This window comes from Rutilus rutilus (assembly GCF_951802725.1).
Source record: "Rutilus rutilus genome assembly, chromosome: 12".
Taxonomy (NCBI): Eukaryota; Metazoa; Chordata; class Actinopteri; order Cypriniformes; family Leuciscidae; genus Rutilus; species Rutilus rutilus.
The window spans coordinates 23,487,393-23,511,949 of NC_140217.1; the positions used below are offsets into that span (position 1 = coordinate 23,487,393).

A 24,557-nucleotide genomic window follows, 5' to 3' on the forward strand; every position below is an offset into this window, starting at 1 on the left:
TTTTGTATATATAAATACACATATATACATGTATATATTTAAGAAAAATGTGTTGTGTATAAATAAAATATTTATATATAATATAAATTATGTATAAATATATACATGCAAATATTTCTTAAATATATACATGCATATGTGTGTATTCATATATACAAAATAATTATACACAGTGCACACACATATATTATGTAAACACAAACTTTTATTTTGGATACGATTAATCGCGATTAATCGATGCTCAGCACTAAATATAATATAATATAATTCTTGTTATTTCTTAAACGTGTGATAATTAGGCAGTGTCCACTCATTTCCCCCAATCATACGGGAGTCACACAAAATCCCTGCACTGACAGACTGAAGGACGCTTTGTTCCAGGGACTGCGTTTCGGCCTGTTAATACTGTGTGTGGGTGTATGTCTTTTTCTCTCCCTCAGCCTCTCCATACAAACCTTATCAAGCAGATGGACAATTCTGGTCTTTCTCTCTGACATCATTCACCAGAAATAAATTGATGAATAGTACCGAAATAAGACTGTGTAACTGCATGAGTAAAATTGGTTGTTCTGTCACTTGAAACTGAGCTTGATGATGCAGTGGTCTCTAAACATTTGCAGGATATTCATTTTGGGTCATTATTAGGTATTTCGTTGTTAGTTTTCTTGTCTACTTATGTGTCATATTCAATGGTTTGTCTTACAGAAAGAGAAAAATGTAAATAAATATTCATAAGTATATGACAGTTAAATGTGAGTTTAAGGAATAGTTCATCTTCGAATTAAAATTCTGTCATTCTGTCAAATTGTTTTTTGATATATAATGTAAGAAAATGAGTAAAAGCAAAACAACTACAAAAAGCAGCATAATTGTCTTCTGAACCCACATGATATATTCTCTATGTAAGTGCATGAGAGAAGTAGAGAAGTCTGCTTCCTTTCAGTGTATTTCATATCTTAAAAAAAAAAAAACAGTTGATCTTGTTGACAAAATCTGAATGAATCAAACAGATCCAGTTCTCTAGTTCAACTCACTGACTCAATATGCTGCTATCGTATGATTTCAGAAGACTTGTATGAATCACTTTTATGAGACCTTTATGGTGCTTTTTTTGTTGCTGCCATTTTGGTGCTTGATCCCAGTACTCATTAACTTTCATTACATTGAAAAAAGCGGACAGAATAAAGAAAAATCTCCTTTTGTATTCCACAGAAGGACAAAAAGTCATACAGGGTTGGAACGATGTGAGGGTGAAAAAATAATGAGAGAATTTTCATTTCGAGGTGAACTATTCCTTTATTAATTCTGCTTGGCATGTGCAGATGTTCAGGGATCACTGTTATTCACTTGACTTTATTCATCTTAACAGCAGTGTGCCTTTACATCGGACCCCTGATCTCCCACTCCTGGTCCTCTCTAACTATATTCTCTATTCCTCCTTTTATACTGTGATCCATATCTTCCTCTCTCCTGTGAAACTCTAGTATCCCTCTCATCTGCCATTGAATTCTTATATCCTTTGGTCTATGATTAATTCAATATTGGTTTGACTCTCTTTGTTGTTCCTTCTTTCTCTATTTTCTGCATAGTACCTGCCACCAAACTGACAGCTCTCACGCGACCCACAGCAGGACCGTGCCACTGTAAATACGACCTGATGGTCCTCTTTGAAATCTGTGAGCTAGAGGCCAATGGAGAGTAAGTGTCTTGTCTAAACATTGACCTTTTCCCTTTAAATTGGCCTTTAACTGATTCAGTCTGAGCAGAATCGATTGCTGTCTTCAGTGTGGCCTGTAAAATCAGTGATATCCAGTGTATCCGTATAAAATGTTTGAATTGGTTTTTAGGTCGTGATATAAAGGAAATCATTCATATAATTGCTCTCGGTACCATCAGGAGTCATTTTAGACACTTTACAACTCTTCCCAAAAGACATTTACACACTTTACATATACTGTATGTACAGTTTGGGGTCAGTCATTTTAGTTTTTTAAAAGAAATTAATACTTTTATTCAGCAAGGATGCATTAAATGTATTGCTGTCAAATCGATGAATCGCTATTAATCCCATCTAACATAAAAGTTTGTGTTTACATGATATGTGTGTGTAGCCTACATATTATATTATAGATATGTCTGTGTGTGTGTGTGTATATACTGTATATACACACACACATATATTTATACATTTATATTAGTGCTGTCAAAATTAGCACGTGTTACAAAACAATATTTAACGCAGCATTCGTTTTTTCTGTCATCCTTTGACTATCTTACATTATATGATCACGCTCTTATTCATACAAATGCTTTTAAACCATTAAAGCGTGACAAGACAAAAGAGAAAGTGCTGTCTGAATGTCCTGTCTCTGTGACACACACACACACAACTCGTGCGTATGCCAGAATCGTGCGCACAGACAGCGCACCAGAATCGAGTTCTCTTTCGCGCTTGAACAAACGTATGTGCTGTATTACGTTATACAATGTCATGTGTGCACTGTGGTCTTAAACTCAAATTAGTTATACTGTACATAATATTTGCACCAGGACCTGTTAGAGAAACATTTTTGCTGTACACACACACGACTAAATGACAATAAAAGCTGACTTTTCTTTATCGAAATTATATCTAATACATTTGTTTTATGGTAACTTATATGAAAACAGTGATGTCTAAAATCAATTATTTATCAGCATACCAAACTGGACATGCTTATAAGATATAATATATAATTAATATCAAATAATAAAATATTTTTTGACATATTTTCTATAGTGTATATATATATATATTTTCTATAGATTAAAATATATTACGTATTATTAAGTAAATAATTATTCCTATTGGCTTTGTACAGTAAATCCTTCACTGTGTTTCTACCTCCAGGAAAGCTTGACTGCTGGTTATTGTATTTGACATGTATCTGTCCCTTGCAGCTATATCCCAGCCGTAGTGGACCACCGGGTAGGCATGCCCTGCCATGGCACATTCATGTTACATCAGGTACTGGAAAATGTTTTTTTTTTTTTTATTGTGTAACACAGCAACCATAGTCCATACTAATTTAACATTACAGTACAATATGACATACAACAACACAACATTTACATAACAGGGCATTCAAAGGAGAGTTACAGTCACCATAGTACATGAGTCAGGAAGAGATATCGAGTGGAAGGAAGTGCGAGAGCTGGTTGTTGGTGAGTTTGGCCTCAAATTCGAACTTATGCTCAATGCATATGAGTAAATAAGAGAGATATTGTGATATTCAGCAAATGGGATTTTTGCGTTTGACAGGGCGCATCAGGAACACACCGGAAGCAGATGAGACGATCATCGACCCCAATATTCTCTCTCTCAACATACTGTCTGCAGGATACATTCGACCCACACAAGATGACAGGTACCTTCTCAACCCTAATAAATATGTCAAGAAGACCAGTTTAGAAGTTTACAATAACATGACATTCTCATGTTTTCCATGTCTTTAACACTAAACATAAGACATCTTGAAAATTATGCTTGTCATTTTATATTTAAGAACACTGCCACAAGAGGTTACAGTACATGGGAGATTTATTCTTCTGTCATGAAGCCTTTTTTCTCCTTGAACACTCAGTAGCAGAGTTTGTCCACTTTGGCTGTTTCGCACTCCACTCTTTTTAATACCAGGTCTCCATTTTAGTGATTGCTGCACTTAATACGACTCTCTCCTCAGCCTTGGCATATGATCTGAGAGCTGAAGCCAAGCCTGTGAGACAAACAGTTCTCTGCACAACTTTAAAGCAATGAGTTTTTGCCAAAGAGAAATGAGTCAGTGAACCAAACCTTCCAAACAGCTCTTAAAGGCTTGACACAAGGGAGTGATTCAGAATCAAACGGCAACGCAACAGTGCCAGCCTTAGATAAAGACCAGAAGTATATTTACACTTTTATGTTCCTTTGCACAAACATACCATAACTCGCTGCATGGTTGTGGGCACTGACAACTGACACATCCTAGAACTGCCATATTGAGGCTTTTAGCATTATCGACAGGGTGCAAAGTATGCTTGGCTTGGGGAAGGTTTGAACCTTAAAAAGTACACTACTATTCAAAAGTTGGGGGTTGATAAGATCTTTTTAAATGTATTTTAAAGAAGTCTCTTAAGCTTACCAAGGCTGCATTTATTCATTCAAAATACAGTAATATTTTATTACAATTATTACAATTGTACAACAAATATTATTACAATTAAAACTGTTTTCTATTATTCAGTGTCACATGATCTTTCAGAAATCATAATAATAATATGCTGATTTGGTGAAAACAGTTGTGCTGCTTGATATTTGTATGGATTCTTTGATAAATGAACAGCATTTGTTTGAAATCGAAACCTTTTGTAACATTATAAATGTCTTCACTGTTACGTTTGATCAATTTTATGCATCCTTGCAGAATAAAAGTATTAATTTCTTAAAAAAAAAAATAATAATTACTGGCAACTGACCCCAAACTTTTTGAACAATAGTGAAAGTAAATTGTTTTAATTTTACATACTACATAAGGAATGTAATTAACACAGTTTTTTTTTTTTTTTTTTTTTTTACTTTAAAGGTTAAAATTGTGTCCAAAACTATTTTCAAAAAGTGAAGATATATTTGAAGATATTTCTTCTTGACAAAACTGCTTCTTTTCACGCTTTTTTCATTAACAGCGACAATATAATTAATCAACAAACAACGAATCATTTTGTGATTTAACTGAAAACAATAGTTTTTTTAAGGGGAAATGGTTTTAGAGGAATTGTTTTTCATTCAAGTCATTCTGAGACCCCTTGGAAGTTAGTCATTTTTGTTTATTTATTATGTATTTTTTATATTTACGTAACACAAGTATATCATACAAAAATGTTTTGTGTAAAAAGTTGATAGTAAGATTTTTGTTTACTGAAAATTAAATGGTTAGCGTTTGGCTAACTATGCTAGTAGCTCCAAAAACATTTGATATGTGCAAAATGAACAGATTTTTTTATTATTACATTTTTTTTTTACCATTTTTAATTCTAAGACTGATTTATACAGGTGGAATAAACTTAGATAAATGCTTAAAATATATTAACACAACCTCTCAACACGCCTCTTTTTTGTTGGATTGTGTTTAATTATTGCAGAGACCTTTCTGCATGACATAACAACAGCGAGTCAGGATACGAATCGCTTGACTGACAGACTAATTCCTGCAACTGCTCTTTTTCTCATAACTAATAATTCCCCTCCCACTGCACACATGAGACAAAATGTGGTTTTATTAGCCACTATGAAGGAGGTCACAATTCAATCTGAAGATATGAATTTGCTATTTTCCGACATGGAATAGACAAATGGTTCTCTAGTTCACCTCCTTGCTGGTTGTGCAAGTCTCCCCATCTGATGCTGGTCTGCATTTGTGTCCATTCTCATCTGTTCATTCCATTCGCTCTGTCCGCACTCCATTGCTCAGATTCAGCTACTGTACCCTCTCACTGAACCACACAGTGGATCGAGCTCTGCTGGTCACCATCACGTCGTTGTGATCTGCATGTGAAGATTTTTAGTTTTAAAGAAAGCTTAACGTTAAAAACACTTGAAGCTTATTTATGAAACTTTACTAATAGAATCCATCATTAACATTCTCTCATCATGATAGTTATTGGAAACAAAATGCTACGTTTCTCATGTCACGTTACACGCTAGCAGCCTAACAAAGCATTTTTTCATCTGCAATGCATTACTATGACATCACCTTAAATGGGCATCACATATCAGCATCCAGACTTTGCAAACATGAAATGCTTAAAGTAAAGTCACAATCGTTTAGATATCTTATATTATCAGATTTATCCACCGATGCAAAACTGCATGAAAGAGACATTATTACAAACGTCTCGTTTCAAGCAGCTGTGACCTCCTCTCCTGCGATGTAACCACAAGTCCTAACTAGATAATCCACATTATACTTACCCATAAAACCATGTATCGGAGCTGGATTCATACACCAAGGACAAAGATGTGACGGGAGAGTTGTGCAGAGGTCTCATCAGACACAAGCTGCTGGGCCTCCACGCAAGCTCCTCTCCACAACCTTCTGATTCTGACATTTCTCTAGTCCCACTAACAGAATGTTGTTTTGTGTTTTTCCAGACAGTTTCTTGATTCGGACATGCCTAGGTATATTACCTTCAAATCCCTCTCCTCCCATTTTATCAGACACACATACACATAACAGAATGTTTATTTTTCATCTTTTTATTTCTCTGGCCATCTGTCTAATCAACCTCCATCGTTCTTTGCGTAATTGGTTTGGCTCTCAAATGCTGTTCTTTCTGCAATCATGTTGGTTTGTCTATTTTTTTTTTCTCCTTTCCTCCTACTATTTCGGAAAATGTGAGAGAATTTCACTCTGGCTCCCGTGGAAATGCTTTTGTGTGTGAAGCTTCTGTTGTGTATTGTATGTTTTTGACATTTTTGGCACCAGGTGACTGGATTGCATGGCTTGGCTTTTGTATGGGCTGCATTTTTGGCTGAATCATTTACAGGAGGTGTGGTAGAGATCATAGTCACTTTCCCAGTTAATAGGGAACATTCTCAGAACTTTACGTTAACGCTCTAAAAGTTATGAAAAGTATCTGATCTTTAATAATGCTTTCAAAATGGTAGCACAAATCGTAACGGATCGGGGTTTTTTTCTGATTTTTTTTTTTTTTATGTAACAGAGGACATTTAAAGCTAACGATAAAATAAAGTTCACATAACCAAGAAAAACTATTGAACATTTTGAAAGTTTGATTTTGGAGAACATTATAACGTTTTCATAACTAAAGGGAACGTCAGCAAAACTTTCTTTTCCGAATCCATTTTATGACAACTTCATAAATAAATTTGTCAGCCACTTCTTCATCAGTCACACATTCCTCCAGTTTAAACTAAAAGCGTTTTTATAATATTTTTAATGAGTCACTCTTACCACACACGCTCCATCAGTCCCACATAAAATGTATTGCTCTTGCTCAACAAATTCTCAACAAATTAACTGACATCTCTTAATTAAAAATGTATGGTTTCATTTAAACAGCTCTGCAACTAGATCAAGTTCCATCACAAATGTCAAAGCAACACCATAAAACACAATTTCGCCTGTGTGGGGCGATAACTGTTGGCCAGACCACACACCATGAGGTCTGTGTTGTTTATGGGCGGGAGGGCTTGCTCTGCTAACCTCAGTATTAATCATGAATCTCTGAACAAAATTAGTGTTATGTTAGTCCACTGAGATTTATGATCTCATGCGAAAAAAAATGCGTTTAGTCAAGTTTATTGACAGGTAGTCTTCCCTTGCATTCTCTGCTCACATTAGCCAGTCTTTTTGACCGCTAGGAGGTAGTGTTGATCAAATTTCTTTAAAGGTTTATTATGCTGCCTGAATGACTACAGTATAAGCTAAGAGCTGCTTGCAGATTTCTAATGATTAAATCAGGACAACTATAATCACAGGAATTAGCTGCTTGTTTGTAAATATAAGGGTGGTGTCGCCACAGAGCGGTATGAGAGCATTGTTTTTATCCAAATCTGTTTTTCTTGTTGCAGTGCCAGAACTGTTCCATTTGCCAGGGCTATTACAGATCACACTGAGAATTTGATTTTATCATGCACATAATTTCAACACCCTCTTTTACAGAAAAATTATGCTGTATAGTATTAAACTTGTAACCTGTAATTCACTGTATATGGTGGTATGATAATGTACAGTTAATTAATAAGTGCATTTACATCTGCAAGATGTATGTTTTAGAGTGTTTGCTCATCTGCAATATGCCTCTAAGACGATTCTTGTCAGATGTTGAATAGACATTTAGAAGATGTTTTCCAGATTAAGTGCTCTTTAGCAGACATAATCTGGGATTTTTTGTTAATCATTGTATGTGCTTCTTTAAACTTGCAACCCATAGTTCAATTGTAGAATAGAAGTGCTTGAAAATAAATTAGACAATTTGTGAGCTGCAGAAAACATTCTCAGAACTTTCACAAATTTTCTGGCAAGGTTCTCTCAAAGTTACGAACAAACATTTTCCAGTAAGGTTAATAGAATGTTCATTAGTTATCTGGTTGAAAAAGTTGCTGCCTGAATTTAAGTACAATCAACTTGGTTGTTTAAGTAATTTCAACTTAAATTACATTAAACTGACTTGTATCTTGTGTAAGTCAGAAAAAAGTTAACAATTGCTCAACTTATTTTGATGAGTTAAAGCAATGTAAAAACATGTTATCATAACTTATTGATCATATGATATTTTAGTGTACATTATTAATGAAATGTTCTGAAACATTAATTGGACACTCGTCAAACGTTTTTTGTACGTCAATACTTACTAGGCCTACTTGTTTCAAAATGTTCAAAACATTTAAAAACTAACATTCCCATAATGTTTGTAAAATAAAAAAATGGAACGTCCCCCTAATGTGGAATGTTTTTAGAACTTTTTTTTTTTTTTTTAAATGGACGTTTTGAATGTTCGGAGAACTCAGAAATAATGTTTCTTCAGTGTGAATGTTATCAAAATGTTCTTAGAACATATTTTTGTTAGATGAGTAATGATTTGGGAAGGTAAGATATCTTCACATAATTCCTCAAAGTATTTGATATCATTCTTAGTACACACTTGTCACCTTGACAACTGTACTATTATCCACACCAACATCCTCCAATGTAGTTCTTACTGTCCCAAGAGTTAGTCAGGGAGTTGAGTATAGCCCTGCAGTGTCCCTCCTCCCATATATGTTGTCACAGAAACCAATTTTAATTTCCAGCAGTTTGGGTGGCAGTGTGCAGCTCAACAATCCATGTAAGCATTACCTCAGCGGTAGCATGCTTGCTTTCTAACCCTTGTGCAATGAGTAATTCTTCAATATTATTTAGGTCCTCAATGCAGGCAGAACCAATAAACTTAGAAAGAAATGTCCCTCTGTATATTTTGCCAAGAACATGAGTTATAGTTTGGATTGGCTGATATAAGAAAATTAAAGGGAAAAAATTGAAAGGGAAGGTAAAAAAACAGGAAATATCTTTTATCGTGTATAAATGGGAGGTGGAAATTATCCTCACAATCCCTCATCTTGCTTGGTATGCTGAGCTTGATTTATGTGTTTTTTTGGGGGAGTTAACAATAGCATCAGAAATGGGATGGCTGGGTGTCTTCTAACTGTGTTTGTATCCTAATCTGCTAAAGCCAACTCAAGCGAGTCCAGTAGCTGTGTTTTGGAACATGGTAGTTGGCTTCTAGCTGGTTCAAATTGGTTTGGGTGCTTGATGTGGGAACTGATGGGAAACTGACTGAGCTGGTAGACCTGAGCCCAACATCACATCATACCAGCTTAAGGCCATGTTGTACACTCTCAGAAATCAATTTGAGCAGTTACTGAGATGGTACCCTTTCAACTATGTACCTTATTTAGCCCTAAAGGGTGCACATTTGTACCTAAATGGTAGAGATTAGTACCCTTTGAAAGGGTATCATTTAAGTGACAGCTTTTGTACTATGTTTTCCTGAGAATGTAGCTGGTTTGTTCCTGGTCCAAGATGATCCAGCAGCTCAGCAGGTTCCCATCAGTTGCAGGGCTGTAACTATAATTGAGGAGGCACGTACCACAAATATTCACAATAGTGGTTGATCAATATGGAGATGTCTCTTCATTTTCCACCATGGCATTATACAATTAATGACTGAGGGTCACTTTCAAGTCATTCCAAATGGAAACCAATGAATACATAAACGTCCCTCGTTAGGAGACGCATGACAAATGAAAAAGTGTCTGTTCCATGATACACTACTCAATTTTCTGTGAAGTCTGTCAAGTCAAATGTGAGGTCTGTCGACCCAAAATCTACAAACTGGCTTTGAATTTTGGCAACTAGCATTGACTCGTTTTTGGGTGAACTATCCCTTTTAGGACTTTAATACACTAAGTGGGACGGTCTAGACCTTCCCCACAGTGACCCTTGAAATTTCCCCCACCATGTTTTATTATTTTCTCCCCATCTCTTCAACAAATAAAAATTTCCAGTACCTCTTTCACTCCTTTTTGTCTGAATGACAGCCACAAAGCTGCCTACTGGGTCATGCCGGTCCATTCACTTTAACACTCAACATATAAAGCACACAAGCTCAATCTATCACATACCTCAGAGAAGCTCGGCCCCTCTCATGTACTTCAGACTCAGGCATTTCCAGATTTAAGACCCTTACCTGGCGTAGGGCCAAGTGGATCCAATCTGTGATCATTTCAGTGGGTTATGACCTAAATTTATCAGAGCGAGGGAGGGTACTATAGCCTTGAAGTTCAACAAGGTGAAAATAACCTATGTGTAAGAGACAGCCCATACTATTTTCATATAGTATTGCTTTAGGGTCAATATTAGTTCAGTTGTACTTCATGGAAGTCTGTGAAATCATAACAAAGCTGATGTGAGTTGATTGGAGATGCAATTACATCGCTCATTGAGATAAATTTGCTATATGCTTTTATACTTCAGTTTACCTCTCCGAACTGTCTTTCTTATGATTCTTTCCTTTCCACCTAAAGCATTTCCTTGGGGACTGATTCTAGGTATAAGTGTCCCCTTGTACCTGCCTCCCTCTTTGAATGGTTACGTCTTTCATCCGTCATCATTTTAATTTTATTTTATTGTCATCGTTCTACACATCATTGGTGGTGGCATTCATATCTAGTGAGGAAGCTAAAGTGTTTTGTTGCATGCATTTATATTGTCTAGTAGTCACAATTTTTAAACACTCTTAAAATGTTACTTTAAAATATTATCTTTTTATCAGTAAAAAAAAAAAAATGACACAGACACTGTATTGCCTTTTAGTAATTGTTTTGCCTAAAAGCTGACACTAGTTATTATGTAATATTAACATAGTTAATGCATTTAGCCTGTTAATATTTATGAAATTCTAACATGAGTGAGAGAATATGTAAATTCACCTTGGTCTATGTTGAAATGATATCTTTAAGGCTGTTTTCTACCATCAATATAGGACATTCTTCCGTTTTGATGCTGCTTGGGATTCATCCATGCACAACTCTTTGCTGCTAAACCGTGTCACTCCTTATGGAGAGAAAATCTACATGACTTTGTCTGCTTACTTGGAGGTAACCAAGGCCATTTACTTATTTAGTTACATGATTTAGTTCCAGCTAATTTAATCTAGCAAACAGCCAATGGCATTTGTAATGGTTAAATCAAGTACATATGTGAAAGAGAGGCAAATGGCAGTAAACCTTGTGACTCTATAGAGCACAACAGTATCTTCCCAGTTTTAGTAGTTGTCTTGGTTCTGGAAGTATAGTTCCCATTCATTTTTCCACAGAAAAGAAAGAAAAAAAAACACTTCAGTGAAGAATTTCATGACATGCACTAAACCAAACAGCTCAGAAACATTACAAATTTTGATTTGAATCTAACAAATATTTGAAAATCTGATAAAAAGACAACATTCCTTGACTTGACGTTTCATGAAGCATTGCAAATGATGTAATCAAAAACTAGTATACTAAGTATAGAAACAATAAATGTTTTTGAAAGAAGTCTCTTATGCTCACCAAGGCTGCGTTTATTTGATCAAAATACAGTAAAATAAACAGTAATTTTATGAAATATTACAATTTAAAATGTTCTATTTTAATATATTTTAAAATATAATTTATTCATGAATTTTCAATGTCACATGATACTTCAGAAATCATTCTAATATGCTGATTTGGTGATCAAGAAACATTTCTTATTATCTATGTTGAAAACAGGTGCTTAATAATTTTGTGGAAACGTTAAGCATTTATTTACTGTATAACAACATTTATTTGAAATATATTTTGTAACAGTGTGAAAGTCTTTACTCTCACCTTTGGTCGCTGTAGAGCTCTTTTGGCGTAATTTATTGTTTTTTAATTGTTTTATGATGTTTAAATAACATGGACTAATGATTTCAACAGAATCATATACTATCAATTAACAACCTTGGAGCTCATTGAAACCCAACTGTTGTGCTCTATAGGTGTTGCTTGTTCTTGGTAATTTTAAGCACCATTTTAGATCGAAAAGCTTACAATGGTTTTCTTTTCCCAGATGGAGAACTGCACACAGCCCACAGTAATAACCAAAGACTTATGCATGGTGTTCTACTCGCGAGACGCCAAGCTCCCGGCTTCTCGCTCCATCAGAAACCTTTTCAGCAGTGGCACCTTGAGGCCATCTGAAGGGTACGGTTGCTTTAAATTATAGCAGGAGTCCTTTGCAGTGTTCCTCTTTTAATTGAAGTTATCATAAGTTTTTGTGTTGTTTGTTTTTACACATAGAAACCGTGTAACTGGAGTGTATGAGCTCAGTCTGTGCCACCTGGCTGATGCAGGGAGCCCAGGTAAGACACTAGCCTGTTTAACTGAGGATTTATGAGATGCTGGGCAGTTTACATTTTAGGGGAGGTTCTGCTGTTGAAATGACACCTGAATGTGCAGGAATGCAAAGACGGCGCAGGAGGGTGCTGGATACGTCGGTGGCGTACGTGCGAGGGGAGGAGAACCTGGCTGGCTGGAGGCCCCGCAGTGACAGCCTCATCCTGGACCATCAGTGGGAGCTGGAGAAATTGAGCCTCCTGCAGGAGGTGAGAACATCTAGTTATTTGGTTTTTAATGTGAAATGACAAGAATGTGTCATTGGCAGCCCTGCTGAGTATCTGAGACTTCATTTCCTTCTGCGGTATGTTAGGTGGAGAAAACTAGACACTACCTCCTCCTTAGGGAGAAGCTGGAGTCCACCCTGCTGCTGGGCCAGGAGTCGCTGCTGTCCTGCGGGAGTGAAGATCTAACCGAGTCCTCTTCCCCATCCACCCACCTGGGCCTGGGCCACAGCCCCGGCCCAGGCCCCGAAACACCCAACGAGAGGCAGAAGGAGCTTGCTGCAAAGGTTTTTTTAAATTTAAGACATTTTAAGATCACTTCAGGAAATCGTGAGAAAAAGGCTCTTGTCAATCAGTTTAACGTTCCTCTTTTTCTGTTTATCCCCAACAGTGTCTGCGTTTGCTTAACCACTCCTTTAACAGGGACTACAGCCATGTGTGTGTTAGCGCCAGTGAGAGCAAGGTGAAGATATTAAGAATATTTTACACCTTTTCCTTCTGTCAGTTATCAGCAATACATTAAGAAGCTTTTAGGGGCTCAGGTCGCTGCAGAAACCTACAGAAATTAGATTTTAGTCATGTGATAGACTGAAGATTTTTGAAGGAGCATGTTGTGTTCTGTCTTTAATGACTGTTTTCTTTGTTGTGATGTGTTGTAGTTGAGTGAGATGTCAGTAACTCTTTTGAAAGACTCAGCCTCAGTGTGTGCTGAAAGCACTCTCACACCGTCCTCCACATGTCCATCACTTGTGGAGGGACGCTACGCCCACAACACTGATCTCAGGTCAGTAAATAGTGACTGCTGTCTCATTTAGAGATTTAAAAGAATTTTAACATGCTGATTTATGCAATACAGACTAAAAAAAGACTACTATTGATCAGACTGAGGGGGTGTTTACTCGTAAAACTTTTTATGCGTTTTGGCCGTTCAGTTACACGACAACGATGTTTTGGGGGCCTGAAAACGCATACTTTTGTAAATGGGTTTCAAAGTCCAGTTTTTTAGTTTTTGAAAACGATGCCGTTATCACCTCCGTGTAAACTACAAAAATGTGAATTTGTGAAAACTGTGATGCCATGAGCATGCGTGTATTACGTGTTCAGTCTGTAGGTGCGTATTGTTTCTTTACAAAGTAACATCATCAACTACTGGCCTGGCATGCACAATACAGCGTTTTCAGTCGTTTTTGTGGATCCGGGGATCGTTTTGACAATGATGTCGCGTGTACTCGAAAAACGTTTCTGTGTTTAGTACATTGGTGTCGTGTAAGCGTACCCTTAAGCCCAGAGTATACTTTGGTTTTTACGTGTACACGAGGGTCCACTGTGTGCCGCAAATATTGTCACCAGAATATATATATAAATTTATAAATATAAATTATATGATATATATAAATGTAAATTTTACTAAGTAATTTGGTAATTTGGTACTAAGTAACTAAGTCTAAAAATGCTAGAAAGTAGAGATGCGCGGTTGGCGGTTACAGCCGCGGACTCCGCGGATAAACCGCAGATTGGGCGGATGACGTGACGAAAAATAATATTTTAATTAAATTCGGGCGGGTGGCGGGCAGTTGAACCAATCAAATGAAAAATATATGTATACACAAATCAACGGATGGCGGGCGGGTGCGGTTTTGAAAATTGGTCAAAAACGTTGGTGCGGCTGGATGGCGGACTGATGATGATTTTTGTGATGCGGTTGCAGATGAAATAATAGCCCATCCGCGCATCTCTACTAGAAAGCCTAAAAATTATGTCTAACCAAGTTGTCTTACAAATTTGAAGTTGATATCACAAAAATGTTGCCCTCTGAAAAGGAACGCAATGTCCAATTTTGAGTGCTTATGCTTTTGAATGAATGTCCACTATCAGTGCACTGGTATACAGGCTATATTGTCATGTTTAGGAACATTAGTCTAACTAACACCATCTAACTAATACAGTAGTTAGTAACATCTGTATTCTTACTGCTCATATGTGCAGACCCCCAACACCTCGATCTCGTGCTGTCAGCCCCATCCCTGAGTCTGAAACAGAGGGCAAGAAGTCTCCTCAACCGTCCAGATCAAGGACCCACACTTTCGTGCCAGATATTCAGGAAATCCGTGTCAGGTAAAACAAAAATTGTTTTTATTTTACATTTGCCTGTAAATTAAATTACATTTCTGAGATTTCATGAATTTACATGTTTGGAAGATGACTCTAACCTGTACTCTGTTTTATTGTCGCAGCCCAATTGTGTCAAAGAAAGGTTATTTGCACTTCCTGGAGCCCCACAGTAATGGCTGGGTTAAGAGATATGTGGTGGTACGCCGACCTTACGTCTACATCTACAACACAGAGAGAGACACAGTGGAAAGGGCCATTCTTAACCTGTCCTCGGCACAAGTGGAATACAGCGAAGACCAGCAGGCCATGCTGAAGGTAAAACATCTACAAATATTTTCTTTTCTTCGAGTAAACCGACTGAACTGTAACCCAATGTCTGTCTGAACTGCAGACCCCCTACACGTTTGCGGTATGCACAGAGCATCGTGGGATACTCCTTCAAGCCAGTAATGACAAGGAGATGCATGACTGGCTGTATGCCTTTAACCCTTTGCTTGCTGGATCTATCAGGTACAGTGGAGCACATATCTAACTCTTTCACACACACAAAAAAAGACCTTACATGCCAATAATTGTCTTCTTCCCGTCAGGTCTAAACTGTCTAGAAGAAGAGCCGGGCAGATGAGGTTTTGAGCCCACCACATGTACAACTCTTCGAGGAAAAAAAAACACTAAGGACTATACTTGTAAATAGATCTACTGACAGATCCCCCAGTTTCTGTGCTCAATCAACTCTCTGACCCTCTGTTTCCTTCATGTGTGTACCTGCACCTGCCCACACTAGCACCAACTGTGCACCTGTATCTTAAAGGCCCCTTTGTTGTGCATCTACAGTGGCCTAAATATTCAACTTATAGCGCCAACAGAACAGGCTAACTACTTTTTTCGGGTTAGAGATAGAATGCTTATGTAGTCTTCAATAACATTTTAGAAAGTTTGAAAATTCCGAAGCTGTCAGCTCATGCAAACACATCTAAATTTGGTACTGTGAAGAGTGACGTACATATCTTGAGTATGGTGGGAAAATGGATCACATGGCCTTATTGTGCTACTCCTGACTTGCAAGTCTTTGCGTTTAAAACTGGTCGGTATTTAAGGCAGCAGACCATATGTTTATTCATCTCTTGGCTATGGAATATATAATTGATCAATGATAAGCAGTTCTTAGCAAGGAGCAGATGAATCACATCATATTACGCTCTTACTCTCTTTAAGTGCAGTTCTTGGACACAGTACAGCCCACCATAAATACTCTTATACCTCTATAATGTTTCCCTTGTAAGGCCTTGAAATGCAGTTTTCAAAATAATCAGGACGCATGAGGAAAAATTTGGCAATGGAAAATGGTTGCATTCTCATATCTCTGTATGAGAACCGTTCATACAGATTTGGCCTATTTTTGTTGGAGTACTGGTCAGTAGATTTATCTAAAATGTATCATAATCCAGTCTAATATTTTATATAAGAAAAGATCGGTATCCCCAAATTATCTTATACAGTATCTGTCTAATTTATTTTTCAAATTTCTAATTAAGTCTTATCTAGTTAGGTATTTATTTAACATGTTTTTATTTATTTCAGCATGTATTTATTGACAAAGACTGTAATATTTTTTGAAGAAGTACAGTGCAATTTCTGCATATGACACTTTTTTTTTTATCATGAGTTGACTAAGCTCCATTTTACTGACCGCACTGCTCTCATTCCCCCAACACGACGAAATGCATTTGGGGAACAGGTTAGAAGTGAATGCTGGGATAGCTGCTATAACATGTAGATTACTTGAATTTTACTTTTTAGAGGTTAACTAGTTTTGGTTAAGAAAAAGGTTTTTCAGGTAGAGAAACATTATCATTATTGCCCAGAATCCTACATGAGTGTTTGTATAGTGGTCCGGTTTGGAAAATGGAAGGTTTAGAAGTTTGTTAGAACAAATCAAATGTACAGTACTGATGGAATTTTCTATACGCACCCCAGAGAGTGATGAGATATGATTTGTGCCTCTTGGATCATCTACTCTGTTTTTGTTTTACAATTTTCATCATCCACTTTCAGTACCACCCTTTCTCTTTGTGGGTAATCATTCTTGTGCACAGGCAAAATCAGTTTTAATTATTTTTTAGATAGTTTTCATATTGCACATGCCCAACATAAGACTTTAAGATTTCTAAGCATGTCTAGATGGTGTAAATTGTTTTTTCCTCAACTGATTTGACTTGCAAATGAACTATACAAATCTACTTATTCACCCAGAAACATTTTTCATTTTAGGGACAAGTTTCTCATCTCTAACACCATCATGGACTCCAGAAATAAGCCCTTCTGTTGTTCCAAATATCATTTTGGTCCTATTTTTGGTGATTAAAATCATATAACATACCTAACGAGCTGATAGATGGCAACACAATACGTTTTAAATTTGTCTCTGGTCGGATTGTTGTGCTTATTTTCAATAGGCAAACCCCCTCAAAAACAGGAAACCATCTGAGCTGAGATCGCTGATAGTTGTTCAACTTCAGCCGAACTACATTTTATGGAATATGAAACAACATTTCTGAGTTATATAATACCAGAAGCTGTGATTTAGACACGTTTTCTGACAAAGCATTTGCTAGCAGGTGGAGTCCTGTGGGTCAGACCTTGACTTAGGCAGTTACTGGAGCAGAGCTCATGCTTTCCAGATGGCTTATAATGTGAGATGATTGGATGATCCTGTGCAATTTGCCTAACTAACACAAGCCTTTCACCCATACTTGCATGTTCAGTGCACAGATCAATTGTTTGCAAATCACCCTGAGGTTCCTCCAGGGCAGCAAGATTCAGGCACATGTGTATGACTGAGGCCAGCCAACCTACAGCACATGCTCAGTACAGCAAGAATCTGAAACCCTGAACAAACCTCTACTGAAAGCCTTGATATGTCTATGAAATCTACACTTCTAATTCCAAAAAATCAGTAACTAATATGGGTGTTTAGGATGGTATTCTGTTTCTGTGAGTAAAAGCAGAAAGCATATCCCTGATATGATACAGATAAGATACAGGTTCTCTGTTCATGCACCTTTTCCTTTTTCCATGTATGTCAATCAGCTTCAATTTACTTTCACGACCAGTTCAGAGTAAATAAAAAAAATGCCACTACATTTATAAAAAGTGCATATGTTAATAGTAATAGCAGGCGTGTCAACAAAATTATTAAATATATATATATAGTTAAAATAATCACTTTCAGTTTTAGTACATACTGTAAAAGCAAATGTAAATCGTCTTAGTTTTTGTCTGTGCACCTTGTAGAAAGTAATGCAGAGAGCTGAATGGGATTGTTCATGTTATAGCCTGTCCTGTACCATTTCTACTAGCAATTTCCATAAAACGTTGCATTATCATGTTTCCAAGCTAAAAACATTGCATCCATTTTACCACCTCCCAAAGTGTAAGAATGAATCAGTTATCTCATAATCGACACCAAATATCTGTGTGCTTCCATTCGCCTCTTATACACAGACTCCATTCATGAGCGTTTTTTTTTTTTCTGTCGTTTTCTCTCAGTTTTACTTGCCTTGTATATAAACATGATTGCTGTGAATGGTGTAATATGCAGTTGTAACCGGTTTGTACCATCTTCAGTGGGCAGTAGTTCAGTGTCTCTTTCTGAGTGTTGGAATTATGAGTCAAATGTTTGTGTACACTTAACACTGACAGATATGAAATAAATGTGGAACTTATGCAACACTACGAATGACTTTGTCTTTTGTGTGCGTTTATTGATTTTTGAGCCATTGTTTTATGCATGAGAAAATAGGAAAACTTTTTGAATGAGTGGTGCAGCCAATTCACACTGCGCAGACATACACCAACAAACAAGTTGTTTGGCTGTTGGATTTGGAATTTTAGGAAAAATAAACAGTATAAACACTGATCCAAAAAACGTGGTTGTTAGCTTTGTCTGTGAGGTGTGAATTTATTTGCCTTATGTCAGAACCCAGAAGACTAATTCGCCGCTGGTTCCTTTGAGATTTCCCTATGAGGTTTATAGGGTTTTTGCGATTTATGAAGCCTGTGGTAAACTTGACTATACTTTGACGTTTTGTTCTACAACAAAAATTACACACAACCATAGTGAAAATGCAAAATTTATATCAGTTATGTTCATTTTTGATAACAGGGCTGCTGTCACGCATTCAGAATGAATTGACACTTTTCACAAGCTCTCACGCCACACATCCATTTTCTCACACAGAGAAAAATCGCAAAGCAAAAAGACATGACACCGACAGACAAAAGACAGAGAAGGTTACTTTTGATATTGAACAAATTCTCAGCTCTCATATTCTGTCAATTTTATTTCGAAATTCAACCAAAAATACCGTTTTGGCGCTTGTAAATGTGACAGATCGTTGTAGCGCCTCAGTTCAAGCGCACGTGAACCGATCATTTAGTAAATAAACACGAATAAACAATAGGTATGTTTAAAGAGACGGTAGGCCTACACTTACCGAAATGTATCCCTCATACATAATATCGATTAATCAGTGTTTTTCAACTGCGAAAGAGGTCAATAAAACAGCTGGAGAACATTGTCACAACACCTCAGGAAAGCCATTTAATGACCATAGCACTTAGTTGGCTAGAAAATCAGCTATAGAGGAATATTTAGCTAAATATGTGCACTATATTACATATTTATTGTATGTTTACTTATTTCATTAAAATATTATAATGTTGTTATAATATTTAATTGAGTTGTTATTTTTAACCTTTAATAATCAGAGACAGTGCTCTCTATAGCATTAGGTGAGATTTTTTTCTTGAGAAAAATTTACATAATCTACTGTACCTAATATGTATCCAAATGAATCGATATTGAATCAAGATCGGAATCAAATCACAAGAATTGAATTCGTGAAATTTGTGTCTAGCAATAATAAAAACAGTAGCCTTGTACCATGTAAACATTGTAACATGTTGTCACTAAACCTATTCAAATTTTGTTTAATTATAAAAAAGGGTAATTGCGACAAGTTAAAAATATATACTGTATATATCTTAATTTTGAGTTTATAACTCGCAATTATGACTTTATTCTCACAGTTGCGAGTTTATATCTCAACAGACTTCCATGTTATACGTATAGTTGAATCAGGGATATAGAGTGTGAATATATGCATAATAATTATTTGCATATAACTTATGCAAATGAACTGATCCGATTGGAGAGCATATCAGAACATGAACCGCACTGATCTGATGTGAATGAGCAGGACGATATTCCTGAATGCACAGCATCTACCTCTGCAACACAGCTATGCCACTCATGGAAGCTAGACAACAAAATCATGCACAGATTCGCAAAATGTACCAGAGCTTGAATCAAACACAAGCTTCCATATTTTATGCAGTCCGAGACTGGTGCGAAAGAAGTGTCTCTCGTGAAAACCCACAGCAATTTATGTATTTTTTGAATAGAGGAGCAGGAGTTGGTAAATCACACGTTATCAAATCTATTTATGCAGAAGCAACCAAGATTTTGCACAGGCTTCCATGCATACAAGAGCATACTGACATTTCCAAGCCAACCGTTTTTTAACAGTATTCACAGGTACTGCAGCCTTTAACATCTCAGGTAAAACACTGCACTGTCTTCTCTGCAACTCCCAAGAAGCCTGAAGCTTCCATACCAAGGCCTGGGAAACAGCTTGGATGAAATCAGGGCAGATCTTTCTAATAAACATTTTAATTATCGACAAAATATCAATGGTGTCAAAACAGTTGTTTGCCTGTGAACTGGAGACTGCAACAGATTAAAGGAAACCAGAAACCTTTTGGTGGCTAATCTTTATTATAGGAGATTATTATCAATTACCATCTGTGGTAAGAGCAAAACCACTCTGTGTGTATGAGGACCATGTGCTGGACTTCTGGAAAGATCATTTTCAATTGATAACTATGACATAGATCATGAGACAGAGAGATGATATTGCATATGCGGAGCTGCTCAACAGACTGAGAGTAAAAAAGAAGCACGAGAAGCTGACTGATGCAGACAAGTGCATGTTAGAAACTGTCATAAGATCCTCCCCTGAAGAGTGTCCCACTGATGCATTACACATCTATGCAACCAATAAAGAGGTAGACAATCACAAAAGTGAAGCCATATCCTCCCGCTTTTCAAATATTATTAACATTGATGCACGATTACAAAAAAGATCCCCGAACAGGAGGAATGAAAAGGCAAGCGGCACCATTTAAAGGAGACAAATGTGACCTTATTGACACACTACAGATTGCTATTGGTGCACGAGTGATGCTAACCAGAAATATTGATGCGGAAGATGGACTGGTTAATGGCACTCTTGGCAAGGTGGCGAAAATAACAGCTCAGACCCGAGATGGATTTGTTCAATTAATTGGTCTTCAGTTAGATAATGTGACTGCTGGACAAAAACATCGCAACAAAGCACCTGATGGAGATGACAACATTGTCTATATTGAGAGGTCAGAGGAACCACTGAAAAGAAAAGGAACAGTTCGAAGACAATTTCCCATGATGCTTGTTTTTTCATGTACCATCCATAAAGTACAAGGAATGACAACTGACAAATGCCACCATCAGCTTGGCTCAGCTGTTCCTGCACATCTACATCTGGATGGATACACCATGTACAAACGCAACAGGCATGCATCCTACACAAACCATGCACATTTGTCAAACAAGAATGGTGGTGGAGTGGCCATTTATGTGAAGAACAGCTTTCAGGTTTGTCCTCTGATGTACATACAGAATGTTACTGACTTGGAATATTTGGTTTTGAAGATAGAAGCCCCCAAACAAGCACTTCTTGCAGTAATCTACAGACCACCAAGTTATAATTTGGCAGAGTTTTTGGCACACCTGAACGACCTCTTGACATCTCTGGAGATTATCGATTATCGCTTTCTCATTGCAACAAACCTATTCTCAATTTGTTTCATGATAAAGGATACACACAGCTAATCAGCACCGGGACAACAGAAAAAACACTCTTCTGGACCCTGTCTTCACAAGTGGCGCACACTCAAATGTCAGAGCAGGAGTTCTACAGACGTATTACAGCTATCATGATCCTGTGTATTGTGTTTTAGAATAGATACATGAAATATATCAAAATCTGCATAGATCACACATTCAACACTACTGTAAGATAACATCATGATTTTAGAAAAATAATAATGCTAATACAAATGCACATAAATTCAATGTATATTAATACACTGTTTACATTTTGTGTCTACTTCTTGTGTGCATGTGTGCGAGTGTGTTAGTTATAGACTTGTGTGTGTGTGTGTGTGTGTGTGTGTGTGTGTGTGTGTGTGTGTGTGTGTGTGTGTGTGTGTGTGTGTGTGTGTGTGTGTGTGCGTTTGTTAGATAAGGAATGAATGGAGAGTGAATGTCATTTCCAAGGATCGCCACCTTGACGTGGTGGAAAGGCTTGTGTGTTCCAGTGATCCCAAGAGTGAGTATTTCTGGAGCTTTTTACTCCAGTTTGACATGCTTAAGGGTGAGGTTCCAGAATAAGTGCAGTCATAATGGCCATTACAGTTTTTCTCAGTCGCTTTGGTGCATTTCTCGCATCACTATTTACATTTGCACAACAGTTAGTTCAACCTCCACAACATTTAGTCATTTGTGCACATCATAGTAGCAGTTTCTCATTCCTTTCAACAAATTGCAAATGCTTTTGGACATGCAACAATTGCTTAGATACAACTCTCTGCTGTTTTATAACATTATCATTTGCTTATGTCATGTCAGTCAAAATTAACTATACTTGTGAATACTGAATAGTCATTCCATATAAAACTAATAGTCCTCATTTCATTGCTTGAGTCACTACATACAAAAATGTTGACCTAGTTGTCAAAATCTGTCAAGCAAATTTGACACATTTTTTTTAATCTTTTTTTTTTTCTGAAAATGTCTCCTAAATTGAACAATTTATCTCAGGTGAATCTCAGCTTTCACTGATGAGGAACGTCTGGATGTGCATGAATGATTACAGTACTATGTATGTTGTATGTTCAGTTCCAATATGTACTGCAATATTGTGTACAGTTGTGCACGGCTCTACCCAAAGGGAGTTTATGTTTGTTGTAAATAAGGGTGTGTTTTTTTCTTTTGCACAATGCTGTGAACAAATTAGAATTGCAAAGAGCATATGCAGTAAAAATGTGAAACATACATATTCAGTGTCTTGTACTCAGTTACCTCACTAAATACAGTAATGTGTAACTTTACTGTATTTTTCAAATGGCTGTGCAAATAGTATATAGTGCTGTCTTGAGCATTTTCAGGTAGTGTCACCAAGATCTGACTTTTTTGCATTGGAAAACATTTACAGAGTAAACTGTCATAATGAAAACGTGACAAAGCCATTTGACTATCTATCATAAACAATGGTGTCAGGACTTTTCATTTTGATGACACTGACACTTTCATTGACATGAATACTTGTTTTTGAGGAATGAGCTATCCATTTTGAGCAAGTGACACGCTTTTGCAGGTTATCAACTAGGTTTTACAGTTTGTACTAATTGTTTTGAGAACTGCATTAACTGTTGTGCAAATGTAAATAGTGATGTGAGAAATGCACCAAAGCGACTGAGAAAAACTGTAACTAAATAAAATGATGTTTTAAGCATAATTACTTGATTTTGTCTTTCTTGATCCACACACACATTCAGACACACTCACACACACACACACACACAGACATGCTCACTAACTCACACACAAACACACACACACATACACACACGTAAAGTAGTTTGAAGTTTAAAGTGATTTAAAGTTTAAAGTAATTAAAGTTTTGATAGATAGATAGATAGATAGATAGATAGATAGATAGATAGATAGATAGATATATAGATAGATAGATATGAGTTTGAAAAAGTTTAAAGAAGTTTGAAGTTTAAAGTAGTTTAAAGTTTAAAGTAGTTTAAAGTTTGATAGATAGATAGATAGATAGATAGATAGATAGATAGATAGATAGATAGATAGATAGATAGATAGATAGATAGATAGATAGATAGATAGATTGTCAATATTAGTTTCAATGAAAGAAAGATTGGTTAGAAAGAAAGATTAGTTAGAAAGAAAGAAAGAAAGATTTGTTAGAAAGAAAGAAAGATTTGTTAGATGGACAGACAGACAGACAGACAGACAGACAGACAGATAGATAGATAGATAGATAGATAGATAGATAGATAGATAGATAGATAGAGTTTAACACACACACACACACACACACACACACACACACACACACACACACACACTCACGCACATACACACACACACACACACACACACACACACACACACACACACACACACACACACACACACACACACACACACACACACACACACACACTTACACACTTAGAGTTTATGAGTTTAAAGTGTATGAATTCACACCATGGAGTGTTAATAGTATTTTGCTCGGTCTCTTCCCGAAAATCAATTAGTAATACCAGTGTTGAATCAGACTTGTCGTTCTTTATGACATTGACCTTCATTAATTTCAGTGCTTCTATGGAAGCTTTTCAACCACAGAATACAATTTTTTTTTTTTATGCATATATATGTGTTCATAAAGAACGACAAGTCTGATTCAACGCTGGTATTACTAATTGATTTCGGGAAGAGAAAGAGCATAATACTATTAACTAGCCACTCTAGATGCCTGGTATCTGAATTACAAATA

The 24,557-nt window shown here is 36.6% G+C and overlaps 1 protein-coding gene across 25 annotated transcripts in view; it reads left to right on the forward strand.

The window, feature by feature from the left end:
* The window catches only part of kif1aa (kinesin family member 1Aa), a 65,691-nt gene extending 47,152 nt beyond the window's left edge, over positions 1-18,539 (forward strand). For 12 of the 25 annotated variants that reach the window (XM_084426281.1, XM_084426299.1, XM_084426301.1 and 9 more), the window contains 16 exons: positions 1,590-1,698; positions 2,941-3,007; positions 3,120-3,204; positions 3,302-3,407; positions 6,167-6,193; positions 11,062-11,176; positions 12,150-12,283; positions 12,380-12,441; positions 12,539-12,684; positions 12,789-12,986; positions 13,091-13,162; positions 13,359-13,483; positions 14,686-14,814; positions 14,934-15,126; positions 15,203-15,321; positions 15,402-18,539. In XM_084426281.1, coding sequence (XP_084282407.1) covers positions 1,590-1,698; positions 2,941-3,007; positions 3,120-3,204; positions 3,302-3,407; positions 6,167-6,193; positions 11,062-11,176; positions 12,150-12,283; positions 12,380-12,441; positions 12,539-12,684; positions 12,789-12,986; positions 13,091-13,162; positions 13,359-13,483; positions 14,686-14,814; positions 14,934-15,126; positions 15,203-15,321; positions 15,402-15,444 — 1,730 coding nt within the window. In that variant the 3' untranslated portion in view covers positions 15,445-18,539. Of the gene's footprint in view, positions 1-1,589; positions 1,699-2,940; positions 3,008-3,119; positions 3,205-3,301; positions 3,408-6,166; positions 6,194-10,603; positions 10,628-11,061; positions 11,177-12,149; positions 12,284-12,379; positions 12,442-12,538; positions 12,685-12,788; positions 12,987-13,090; positions 13,163-13,358; positions 13,484-14,685; positions 14,815-14,933; positions 15,127-15,202; positions 15,322-15,401 lie in introns of all 25 variants that reach the window. The other 13 variants (XM_084426292.1, XM_084426300.1, XM_084426285.1 and 10 more) reach the window with 2 other exon arrangements.
* The last annotated feature ends 6,018 nt before the right edge of the window (positions 18,540-24,557 follow it).